We start from the raw sequence: 13,259 nt of genomic DNA, 5'->3' as shown, positions 1-13,259 counted from the left end.
TTTAACAAAAGTTGGTAAAAATTGATTTAAGAATCAAATATCTTTTCAAAAGTTTGAGATTATGGCTTTCAACTAATTTTGACTTATAAGAAATATTATTTTCAACATACGAACAAATTTTGAGAAAGATCGAATTTACAGTTTTTTTTACAAAAAATAAAAACCTGAAACAAATATTAATAAAAGTTGGTAAAAATTGATTTTCGACTAAAAAATCTTTTCAAAACTTTGAGATAATTGCCTTAAACTAATTTTATATTTAAAAAAAATATTCTTGTCAACATTGGATAACATTTTGGGAAAATCGAATTCAGAGTTCTTACCCAAAAATAAAAACCTAAAAAAAACATTACTAAAAGTTGTTAAAAATTGAATTTTTACTAAAATATCTTTTCAAGACTTTAGGAATATTTTTTCAAATAATTTCATCTTTTAAAAAATATAGTCTTCGTTGAGTAAAATTTTGAGAAAAATCTAATTGACATTTTTCTTACAAAAAATACAAACCTGAACAAAAAATTAATAAAAGTTGGTAAACATTGATTTACGACTCAAATATCTTTCCAAGAATTAAAAATACTGTCTTCAAATGTTTTTATTTCGCAGAAGTTATTGATTTCGATATTCAGTATTTTTTTTATTAAAATCTAACTGTCCGTCATAAAAAATAAAGTCTACAAAAAATAGTACACAAGTTTTGTTAAAATTGATGTTCGGTTCTTAATATCTCTCAAATTAATTTCATTCATCAAATTTGTACAACTTTAAGAACTAATACTTAAATTGGTAAAAATTTGTGCTCGACTAAAAATCTATTTAAAAAAACTAGATTTGCAAACTTAACTATTTCTTTATATGAAAAATATTGTTTTTTGTAGTTTTAAATTTTTTTAGAATAACTCACCAAACAACTTTTTTAACCCAACCCTTTAAAATTTTAAGCAAGACAAATCGACAGACAGGATGGGAAGTTGTCAGTGTGGGTCGTATCCCAGCCTCTTTTTTTATATATTTTGTCTTTTTGGGATTATGGAATTTTGGGATCCTATAATTTAACGGTTTTGGATCTTCATACTTTTGACTTTCAATTGAATTTTCGGGGTGTTTTCTAGGTTTCTTTTTTCGGTTTTTCAGTTTTGTATTATTTTGCCAATTATTCTCATTTCTGTAACGAGATTGCTATTTTTTCTAACTTTTGGTAAGCTTTAATTTTTAGTTTATAAGACTCCAGGCTAAAAGGGATGCATTTTCGTCAAAAAATACTACATAGGTGCTATATTCTATGATACCCAGACATGTGCTATGTTGGGCAGCTTCATCAATGGCAAGTTTATATGCATTAAAACGTTTAAGTAATGCCCTTTATATCTTTTGTAACTTACTACGTTGAAGGGGTTTTTATTATTTCGAGGGTTAATGATATTAATATTTTTAATTTCCATATTATACTTTAAATTCTTTCCAAAGACCTTTAAATTGCAGTTCATGACGGCGCGGCTGCGTAAGAAGCTTGTTTGTCTTAAATAGAGATTAAGTGAGATTAAGTGAGATTAACATTATCCCACTGACACCCACAAAATACCATTTTACTTATTATTTATACACATATATATATTTGCAAATATAATAACAACTGTAAGAACCATATTTTTACAGCATGTTAGAAGGTAATTCAATGGTTTTTCTTAGTGCGCACAAAAATGTAAATGTTGTTTCTCAACCAACATCTTCTTCGCTTTTCACGAATACTCTTTAAATATATTATATTCAAAATCATTTCATTTTCACTTTATTAGTAAAACTTAACAATGTTTATCACTCTCTTTTACATCGTTAATAGCTTTCTTTTATAAGATTTTCTATTTTAACTTTTATTTATGAAATTATTATAAAAGAAAAAAGTTATACTATTTGGTACCAAAAATTATTTCTTGCAACAGGGAGACATAGATTTTACTGTTTACTTCAAGAAAATAAAAAGCACACACCACACACATTAAAACATACTACATACATTCGAAACCACAGTTCAAAAACAATATTTAAAAAAAACACACAAAAATATTAATACAACAATTATTCATAAGAACATAATCCATTCGAAAACACAAACATTTTTATTTTGTGAATTAAAACTTTTAAGCTTTGATTTAAGGTTATAGTTGCGTCTTTTGTTTTAAAAATGAAGCAATTTTTTATTTTACTTATGGACCATTCCGTATTCCGTAGCAAAGTGAGTTTTTCAATTTTGTTTAAATCGAAATAAAAAATAAAAAAAATTAAACTATATTCAAATAATTATAATATCCATAAATATTTTTAATTTACGTTTATGAATTATGAGTTTAATAATGGAAATTTCATTGCTTTTTTTAATGTAGATTTTATTTTGTATTTTAATTTTTATTGTTTAATTTTCGTTGGTTGTTTTTAAAAAAGAAAAAAATATTAAGAGGAGGCATCATGTCCTGTTTAACTCGGCGGCGATCAGACCCCAAAACCCAAAACCAAAATTAAAATCAAAATCAAAAAATCAAAAAACCAAAAACCAAAAATAAAAAAAACATAATTTAAAAAATAATTTAAAATCCAAAAATTCTATATATGTATCTATATAAATGTATAAATCTGTGTCGATGTATACTCCATATATATGTGCATCCCTATTAATTCTCAACAGACTTGGGTATTCCACCCCAGTATCATCGGACTAGTCGTGGTTCGTCTGGCAGCATTCAGCGGTCAGTTGAAGTGACACCAACATCCTCGTCTTATCGAGCTGGAAGCGTACACTCGATATCAAGTTCAGAGGGTTCATCGTAAGTCCTCAAAATCAACAACAAAAATTGTCTCTATCTCTCTCACACTCTGTCTCTGTTTCTTTCTCTTTTTATTAAAAGACTGTGTTTTTCTTAAACAATAATAAATATTCATATATATATTTAAATATATATATGCATATTTTTGTCTTCTTCTTTATTTGTATGTGTGGTTTATACAAAAAAAATAAAAAATAAAATACAAAATTGTTTGTTGTGTCCTTTTTCAAGTATCTATTAAACATATTTACTTGATGGCTTAGCTTTATTTTATTTTATATTTTCATTTGACTGTGTAAATAAAAGTTTGTTAAAGTATTTTTCTTTCTTAAATGTGTCATAACTGTGAGTGAGTGTTTTAATGCTGCTGTGATATTTTGCTCTCCGTGTAATTATTTAATTTTCAATTAAAAAAAATAAAATCATATTAAAATACATATGTACTCAAGGTTAATCTACATGTTTTTAAATTAGGAGATTGCCAAATAATGTACAATGAAATGGACATAGGTGTCAGATGTAGTTAAATCGCCTTTATATCCTCTGAACATCGTGTACGAATTATTTATTGTTGTGTATTTTTATTTTTTGTATAGTAAATATGATTATGTTATTTATTTATTTATTATGTACATACATTATTATTTGCGACAAATTGGATTTATTGGTTGTTTTTTTTATATATTTTAGTGCATATACTCATGAAATGTTTTGAATGAAAACAAAAATCCGCATGGAAGCATGTTTTTTAAACGTTTTTAAATTGCCTTAATATATTTTTCAGGTTAGATTTTTTAAAGAAATGCACACGAAAAAGTACAAATAGCATAATATTTGAGTATAGATGCATCTTTCAGATACTCTACATACAGTGGCTCCCACGACTAATTGGAGGAAGATAATGTACATTTTCGCTATGCAATTTCTCCAAGAAAATACATGGTGGTTCACGGGAATAGGGACATAAAACAAATAGATATATCTCATTGTTTTATTAATAATTTATCACACTTAAACAATTAAGTGCCATTTTAAATTTTGAAAAGAAAATGGAACATATGACGTCCATCTTGTTCGTAGCACGAAGAAAGTCGGTCCAACAGATTTAAGTGAATGTTTTGAACGCAATTTTTGACGTGGTTTTGACTCGTAAATCCCAAAAGAAAAAATCACACACCGTCAAAGTCTGCTGGTCTAGGAGGCCAATCTGTATCTCCAATACATGAAATAAGGCGACCGGGAAACATCTCACGTACGTGACATTAATTGTGGTCATCGCAGTGCAAGAATATACTCCATCTTGTTCAAACCAGACATTTGACATGTTGATAATTCACTTTCTTCTACGGAACTCTGATTTTAAAAAGCTATTAAGCATGTCAATCTAGGGGGCACTATTGACGGTCACTACATTTCCTAATTCCTCAAAAAATTAAGAAGCAATGATATTTTTGTTTGAAACTGAACACCAAACAGTCACTTAAGGTCTGTGCATTCTGCGACGGTCGTTCGTGGAGGCCTTGAGGATTTTTTGCAGCATAATAACTGAAATGTTGCTTATTTACAAAACATTCGAAGTCAGTAATTCACCTCAATAAGGAAGAATCTCTAATCAGTGAATTTGAACTGTTGAACAATTATCAACTTGTAATGATGAAAGTTTAACTCACGCTTGTTGATGCGTCGTACGGAAGAACGATTAATTTGTAAAGCCTGAACTTGTTTGCTCACCGAGCGTCGTGAACTTAGCAGAACAACGGATCTCACCCTTTCCGTGGCTTTTTTTTGGTAATTATTTCCGATATTCGAAAAGCGGTGATCCATCTTTATTCTATCCTTCTTTTATTTGACGATCGGGAACCGTACCGTAGCCAAGGTGGGAAATGATCGTATGTCAATCCTTAAGATCTAAGACCTATTAGCCCACCATAATTTAGTCTCAAAACTCTGGAACGATTGATCGATATAAATGTACTTAATATCATTGATAAGAGACAATCCATGTCTCAGAATGCTTACTGCAAAGAGAAATCGGTAGAAACAGCCTTGCACACTGTGGTTAGATATATCAAATACTCCCTAGAGCAAAAGGAATATACTTTGGTTGTCTTCCTGGATATTGAGGGCGCTTTCAACAACGTTGACACATCCGCTATCACTTCTGCTATGACTACCCTAAACTTCGGATACTCAATCTGTGAGTTGATTAATCTAATGCTAAAAAGCAGGATCATCAACTCTAAGATGCGGGATTTTTGTACGAAAGGTCTGTCGGCAGAGGCACTCCACAAGATGGTGTTCTGTCCCCTCTCCCGTAGAAGATAGTGGTTAACGAACTACTAATATCCTTTGAGATGGAAGGCTACAGAGCGGTTGCATATGTCGATGATGTTGCTATCACCGTCAAAGGAAACCTAATATTCAGGAAAGTGTTGCAAAAGCTACAGTAGCTCTTTTCCTTTGCAAGAAAGCCATAGAAAGCAAATGGGGTTTTTACACATCGGTCATACGACCGATACTTATGTACGGGGTTGCTGTATGGTGGACTGCATTGGAGAAAACCGCATTCTACGACAGACTCAGCAGAGTCCAACGTACTGCATGTCTCTGCATAAGAGGGGCATTGAGAACCACACCCTCAGCAGCGTTAGACACAACGGACCAACAATAATGTGGGCACTCCATCATTTTGAACCTCTTCCATTCTTTACCAAAGTACATAGACTACACTATTCCTAAACCCCAATTTGGAAAAAACTTCCAGGTACCTATTCCATCCAGAGATGAGTGGGAAGAAAAAAAAACTCCTGGATGACAAAAGCGTTCATTATTATACAGATGGATCGAAGAAAAATGAGGGAGTTGGTATTAGTGTATACTCAGATAAGCTTAATCTAAGCATCCGACATTCCGACTCCCTAATCATTGTAGCGTCTTCCAAGTGGAAATTTTAGCGATCAAAGAGGTTCTCTCCTGGCTAAGAGAAAACGTGATATCAACTTCTGATATCCGCATCTTTTCTCACATTAAATCTCTTGACAGTGTCTCAACCAAATCTCAAACGGCCCTCGATTGTTGATCATCGCTTACGGAGGTGGCGCAGCAATTTAACAATCACCTTGGGTGCCGGGCCACAGAGACATCACAGGAAATTGTAGAGCCGATGAACTCGCTAAAAATAGAATCGCCATGCCTATTTCACCTGAAAGGGAGAAGATAGGTATACCGATAGCTGCATGAAAACTTCTGGTAAAAGAAACAGCTTTTGCGATAGCAAACTCTAGGTGACACAATTTACCACCATGCGCAGTCACAAAGCTCATATGGCTTTCACTGGACCTAAAGCGCTCTAAAGACTTATTATCTCAAAGCAGACTTCATATTAGGTCCCAATAGGTGTCCTTACGGGACACTGTCTTATAGACAGACACGCAATACGACTAGGTGTAGCCTCAAATGACTTCTGAAGGAGCTGTATGGACGGCGAAGAAGAGGAAACAATCTTTCACCTTCTCTGCACTTGACCTGCTCTTTCACTAAGACGCAAACTTCATCTTTGAGACTACTCTTTTGATAATGCCAGTGAACTAGCTAAAAAGGATATTAAATATCTTCTTCGTTTTATAAAAAGTTCTTAAAATACGCAAATCGTTATTCTAAATCAGTTTGAACGCAATTTTCATGCTTTTGTCACTATACGTAACACGGGGACAGATTTTTATTAAAAAAAATTGTTTTTCAACTTTTAAACTACTGCTAACCATTAAGGATATTTACAAACTGTCCTTGCCAAGCATCGCGGATAGAATTTTTCAAGAAATCAATTATACACAATATTGAAAAACAAAGTTAAGTTCTTAAATTAATATCAATACGAAATATCTAGGTACGACATTTTTTAAAATTTTACTTCACATACGATAAAGCTTCATTTTAAAAAGACAAATTAGCAGTTATAGTAAGCGACATTTTGAATACAATAAATATTGAGTTTTATTAACTTACATTTTCATACATTTCGTTATGGTCAAATTGTCTATTTTGAAAATATGAGCTAGCTTCATTTCGCTTTGTAAAATTATTTAGAATTTGCTTAAATCTCAACCTCATCAACTCAACTTTTTCTTTTAACATGAATGTCACATTATTTTACATTGTAAGCCTAAAAAATGTTCAGTAATTTGTGTTTGCATGAGCTAAGAATGTTTTAGTTTTAGTCAAAAAAATAATAAATTTTGTAAATAATTTAAAAGCATTAAAAATGTCATGAAACCTTAACACACTATACAACTTTTCATAATAAAACTTTACTACTATATACCTAAACCTCAACTAAAACAATTACTTAGAAAAATTAATTTAAATTTTGCACTTTTTAAAAAAACACTTTGTTAATCATAATAGAAAACTTAATCTACACTTTAAATTGCATGAATTGAATATACATATACCTATATTGAAATTGCGACTTTCAAAAAGTATAAATTAACGAAAAAAGAGCATTTAACGTATTTAACAAATAAAATACATCAAAATGTTTGTCTCTATATCTCCCTGTATAAGGAAAATTAAAACAATTACAAATTTTTATAATACATTTTCATTTGTGTTTGTTTTTGTTTCCTTTAATGAATAATTATTATTATTTTTTTAAATTAAATAATTTATTTTTAAACTAACTTTTCAAAAACATACTTTAAAATAATTAATCGATGTTCCCAGTAGATGGTCACCTTCGTTACGTATGAACGATGGTCAGTTATCTGATTTCATAGACGGACTTGGTCCTGGTCAATTGGTTGGCCGTCAAGTCCTTGGTGCGCCCTCGCTTGGTGATATTCAACTTTCAATGTGTCACCAGAAAGGTTTCCTTGAAGTGGAAGTCATAAGAGCCCGAGGATTACAAGTATATTTTCTTAGATATAAATTAATGCAAATATTTGTGTAACAATTTTTGTTCTTTTATTTTAGCAAAAACCCGGTTCAAAAATGTTACCTGCGCCGTATGTAAAAGTATACCTTGTTTCGGGTAAAAAGTGCATAGACAAATCGAAAACATCGACAGCCCGACGTACCCTTGATCCATTATATCAGCAACAGCTTGTGTTTAAGGAGCCTTTTAGTGGTTGCATACTCCAGGTAAGATCCTTAAACTTTGTAGTTTAGAACGATACGTTAGGACACATGAAGAGTTAATTGATAAAAATCAAAATGTTTTGTGTATAAAGGTGCTGAGCGAGCAGCAAGAACTTTTATTCTTGATTTAAAGATAAAAATGTAAAACTTCAAAAATTTACATTGTTGCCTCAATAAAGAATTATTAAAAAAGCTCAACAATTAAAATTGTATGGCCAAATACTAAAATACTTAAAATTTCAAGGGCAAAAATTGTTGCGAAAAAATGCATTGCTATTAAAAATTGACAATTTATTAATTGGATCAAGAACAAAACATGTCAGACTTTTAAAACTATAGATTGTTGAACCAAGAACAAATTGTCAATAAAAATGAAATTGTTAGCTCAAATACTAAAAATATGAAATATCCGGAAATTGTTGTGTTGAAGACTGCTCATCGTATTACTTTAAGAAAAAAGTTGATTTCTATATAAAAATGTGTAGGTTTGAATTTAAACTTACCTTTAAAACACCCCTTGGTTTCAGTAAATGCAGATTTTTTCTTCAACAAAATAAAACATAGATTATTAAGTAGAAAAAACGCTAAAAGTTTTGGGATGTAACGAATATCATATTTTATTTTTTTTTATATTAGCCATACTTAAAAATAATGTTTATAAATATTAAATTTAATGCAAAATATAGTGTTAATAAAAACGGAAAAATTCTTCCGAGTTATTTAAAGTGCCACTCTTTACACACGTCTGGCTTGTTATCGTGTTTTAAAATATGATACCTAAATTTATAAATAGTTTAAAAGAATTTGTTAAATGAATTATATTTACAAGAAAATTCATAGTGTGTTGGAGTCCTATGATAATCTTTTAAATGAATGAGTAATTTATTTGAATTTTGAAAAGTTTTCTTACAGAAGAAGCAAATACATATGTGTGGTTTTATAATTATCTTTATTCAATGTCAACATTTTCTAATTTTGAAATAATGTTTTTTATTTAAAAAATTTTTTCGTCAGGGACAATTTCGTGTATATATTCTTGCAAAAAGAACCACACATATTTGCTTTTTTGAATATAATCTAAATTAAAAACGAAACAAATTTTAACAACTAGATCTATAACATCGAGCAGCGTTGTAATTTTATAGCGTGTATCTTCCAAATAAACATACAATTTATTCAAGCTTTCCAAAGACTCCCAAATGACAAACATTTTTCCGAAACAGCTTGGATTTGCAGCTCATCCTACTTATGTTTAAAGGTTTTTAAGCTTACCAGGTGAACAAACATATCTTTTTGTGCATCAGAAATTTATGTTTTGCAAGTTTTGCTAATCTTTGGCAGAATTTAGATGGTGTGCAACAAATTGAAAACTATACTACTACTGACTATAATTACCGGCACAAAGTTCGGAGAAAATCATTTTCTTATACATTTCAAGAAAGAGTTTCGCCTTGATTTATGATGGGAACAAAACCTTGTTTGCCCTTTCTTCTAACTCGTAGAACTTTTCGAAGACTTTAAAAACTCTTCGACTTCCATGTTGTCTTTTTTTTTTGGATCATTTTCAATATCAGTAGTGCTTTTGGCTATCTTTTCTTCTACTGACGAGTCAGCTTTTCTCTTCCGATTGTATCCGACGTTAAAGTACCTAACAAAATTTGTTCCTGATGGTTGCTTTCCATTTGCCCGCGGAATGTAATACGTGAGTTCGTCTTCATTTGGAAATAATTTTACTATTTTCTTAAACCATTGTGATGAAAATGGTCAACAATGCATCTAGAAATGATGGTTTGATCAGTGCTAGATAGGTTTGGCATTTGTTGGTATGCTTTAATCATATCGTCTCCAGAAACATTTTTTGCAATATTTCTTTAACATTAAATTCAATATTTGTATTTGTTTTTTCTCGAAATCCGAAGACATTTTGATTTGATTGATTTTTATTTGAAAGGAGCATGTATGCCATTAAGTGTGGAATATGACATCATTCAAATGCTCGCATCGCCTTCTTACGGTGGCACGGATACGAGCGGTCAAATTTTCAATGACTCTTCCGCATAGATCTTGAATTTGAGGGATGGCCTGTGTTATTTTCACCTTCAGGGCATCGGTTGATTGTGGTTTATTTGCATAGACCTGCGACTTCGAGAAATCCCACAGGAAAAAGTCTACCGGGGTCAAATTAAAAGACCTTGAGTGGCCAATTCACATCACCCCTGCGGGAGATAACCTTACCCTCAAATCGTTTAAACGAATTCGAGGTTCAAGGTCCATATAGTTCAATTTAAGCCTCAACTTGATCACTCTACCGGATATGAGGCCTGCCTCTTGTTCGCTCAGACTTGGTGTTGAATACCTTAAGGGCTAGAGCTTTGATGTTCATTCGCTCGACATGCCCTAGCCATCTTAAGCGTTGTACACGAAGTTTTTTGACCAATGGCAAGTCGCTGTACAGTTCTTATAACTCCTGATTAAATCTTCTCCGCTAGATGTTACTTTGCCTGTCGAAACAAACCGGACCATAGATTGTACGCAGAACTTTTCTCTCGAAGATACCAAGAGATCCTTCATCCACCTGGGAGAGGATCTTAGGAGAGGAACAGCGATTACCAAGGGTAATTCTACGTTTGATCTCCGCGCTGATGTCATTTGTAGAATTAACAGCAGTGCCCCGATAAACAAATTCGTTTGCCACCTCGAAGTTGTACCTGTCAATTGTCACATTTTGACCAAGTCTACGGTGTGAATCGACGCTATTGGCGACAGTAAATACTTCGTTTTGTCCTCGTTAATGTCAAGACTCATTTTCTTCACCTAATTAGTGAAGGCACTTGTCACTGCTCGCTTCATTCTTCCCATAATGTCAATATCATCTGCATATTCAAGATATTGTGTGGATTTTTGAAACATGGTGCCACTTTTATTGGCGTTGGTGTTGGGAACCACTCTTTTAAGAACAATATTAAAGCAGCTATATGACATCGCATTGCCTTGTCGAAGTCCTCTGGTGGTTTCAAAGGCTTCGGTCGATTCTCTTAAAATTTTGACGCCGCAACGAGCATTTTCCAGCGTCATCCTGATAAGTCGTATCAGTTTGTTAAGGATACCAAAACTGAACATGTGTTTCGATATTATGTTCTTGGGTCTTTTCCAGGATTTGGCGTAGAGTGAAAAAGGTCAATGGTAGAATTTCCAGGCATGAACCGACATTGGTAAAGGCCAATTAGTTCGTCAGTAAAAGGCTTCAGGCGTTAACATAATACGCTGGTCAAGATCTTTTACGCGATGTTTAAAATGCTAATGCCTCTGTAGTTGGTGCTAAGAAAGCGGTCACGGTTTTTATGGATCGGGCAGATGGTGCTTAAGTTCCACTCGTCGGGCAAGATTTCTTCCAACCTAATTTTTGTAGCTAGCTGATGCTCCTTACCAGATCTGCTCCAGCGTACTTAAAAAGCTCCGCCTGCAGTCCGCTTTGTTCGACTTCAGCTTGGTGATGGCTTGTTTGATCTCACTCTGGTTGGGTGGGTGGAAGTCTAGATCGTCAACCAAATGGATTTAACTAGGCTGTCGCTGGCGGAACCGTTGACATCATCACCACTAAGCAGCTGGTTAAAATAATCTCTCCAAATTTTTAGCATTGACAGCGTCTCGACTACGGTATTCCTCTCCTTATATTTGAAGGCTTCAGGGCGGCCAGTGAATCCCGTTGTTTTCTTTTTGACTCTTCTATAAAAGCTCCGCACCTGTTTCCTGTTAAAACATCTCTGGAGAGGAGTGTCTTCCGTCAATAGCAACATGATCGATTTGGTTGCATGATCCATCATCGGGGACCGCCAAGTACCTTTGTGGATACCTGGGCGAGGGAATCTCGTGCTACTTAACACCATGTTTTTCTCGGCTAGGAAGTCTATAAGCCTGAGTCCGTTTCCAGATGTGATGTCGTGTAGGCTATGTCTTCCGATTGACTTAGCAAAGATGCCTTCTTTAACAATTTTGGCGTTAAAATGTCCCAGGAGAATTTTAACATCGTTTTTGGGACATTGCTCATTTGTTTTGAAGAGGAGCTCATAGAATTCTTCTTTGGTATTGTCATTCTTCTCTTTCGTCGGGGCATGTGCTCGGGTGGTGACCTCTATCGCTTACTTCCCGAAAGCTAAAAATGTTTTGCCTTAGTTTCCCTCTGACAGCAAAACCACATCCAAATGGCCCATTCCATCGCATGTCCTGAACGGCTGTCACATCAGCTTTGATTTCAGCGAGGGCATCGGCAAGCTGCTCTGCTTTGCGTGGTCGGTTGAGTGTACGTACATTTCATGTACATGCACGTAAGTCGTTGTCCGTTTTTCCTCCGTTCATCCGAGGCTATTACTTGTGTTTTCATCAGACTTTAAAATTTCCTTTCATGTCCGACTTGTGAAGCCTGCGCATTACTGAGATCGTTAGAGCTGGTTCAGAGCAATATCTAGTCTTTTGCTTTTACTTCCTGAGAAGGTAACTCAGGTCACACAGCTCTGGATCCGATGGATCCAACGTTAGTGGTTAGTTCACCTTTCGGCTATCCAGTGGGCACCACTAGGAGGTGCCGCTCTTGAACGGGTGTAGGCCCAAGTCCCGACGCAAAATTGCCCAAGTTGAAGTCTGCAAAAGGTTGCGTTCTTGTCAAGGCGAGAAATAGACTGCCTCAGGTTTTGCTATAAACTTTCATTTATCGCGGCGATTTTTTCGGCCGATTCTGAATTCTCATTTTGATAATAGAGTTTTATCATTTCAATGTGCTGTTCAATCGACTAATTTGCCATGATAATTTGGCATATAGTGCAGTTAATAAAGGTTTTCACCTCAAAAAAAATCCAACAGTTTTAAAACTTGCCCCACAAAAAAAAAGTCCCCACGAATCCAATGTTAGATCGAAAACTATTTCGAGTATAGTATCAAAAAATTATGTTCTACAAAATTAAAGCTCATTTGATTTCATAAAAAAAAATTGTATATGATTTTTTTCGTATCTGTTATAGTTTATAAGGTAGACAAACGGTTTTTTCGGTTTTTCGGGTTTATCTTTAAAACTATTTGGCGTATCAAAAAATAGACACAACTGAATAGAAAGCAAAAGATTTAATACATGTCACCAAAACAAAATGGCCGCCATGGTCCGCCCAAATTTACCCGCGCCGATTGAAGAAAATTTTACTAAACAATTTGAACCAAGCTCAATTTCATAATTAATCTATTAATTTTACTTTTGACTTAAGCAATTCATTGTTTCTGTGTCTTATATTTCTTTAATTATATATTTATTTCTAG

At 33.4% G+C, this 13,259-nt stretch overlaps 1 protein-coding gene across 6 annotated transcripts in view; it reads left to right on the top strand.

Annotated features, from left to right (window-relative positions):
• The window catches only part of LOC129954149 (regulating synaptic membrane exocytosis protein 1), a 202,662-nt gene that overhangs the window by 172,892 nt on the left and 16,511 nt on the right, over positions 1 to 13,259 (top strand). For 4 of the 6 annotated variants that reach the window (XR_008782643.1, XR_008782647.1, XR_008782646.1 and 1 more), the window contains 2 exons: positions 7,545 to 7,725; positions 7,791 to 7,958. Coding sequence is in view for 1 of the 6 variants with exons in the window: in XM_056067867.1 (XP_055923842.1) it covers positions 7,545 to 7,725; positions 7,791 to 7,958 (349 nt within the window). In the remaining 5 variants the exon portion in view is untranslated. Of the gene's footprint in view, positions 1 to 2,680; positions 2,820 to 7,541; positions 7,726 to 7,790; positions 7,959 to 13,259 lie in introns of all 6 variants that reach the window. The other 2 variants (XR_008782645.1, XR_008782644.1) reach the window with 2 other exon arrangements.

The sequence above is a fragment of the Eupeodes corollae genome, chromosome 1 (genome assembly GCF_945859685.1).
Source record: "Eupeodes corollae chromosome 1, idEupCoro1.1, whole genome shotgun sequence".
Lineage (NCBI taxonomy): Eukaryota > Metazoa > Arthropoda > Insecta > Diptera > Syrphidae > Eupeodes > Eupeodes corollae.
The sequence above is the reverse complement of the archived record's forward strand: the minus strand, read 5'-3'. Positions and strand labels throughout refer to the sequence as shown.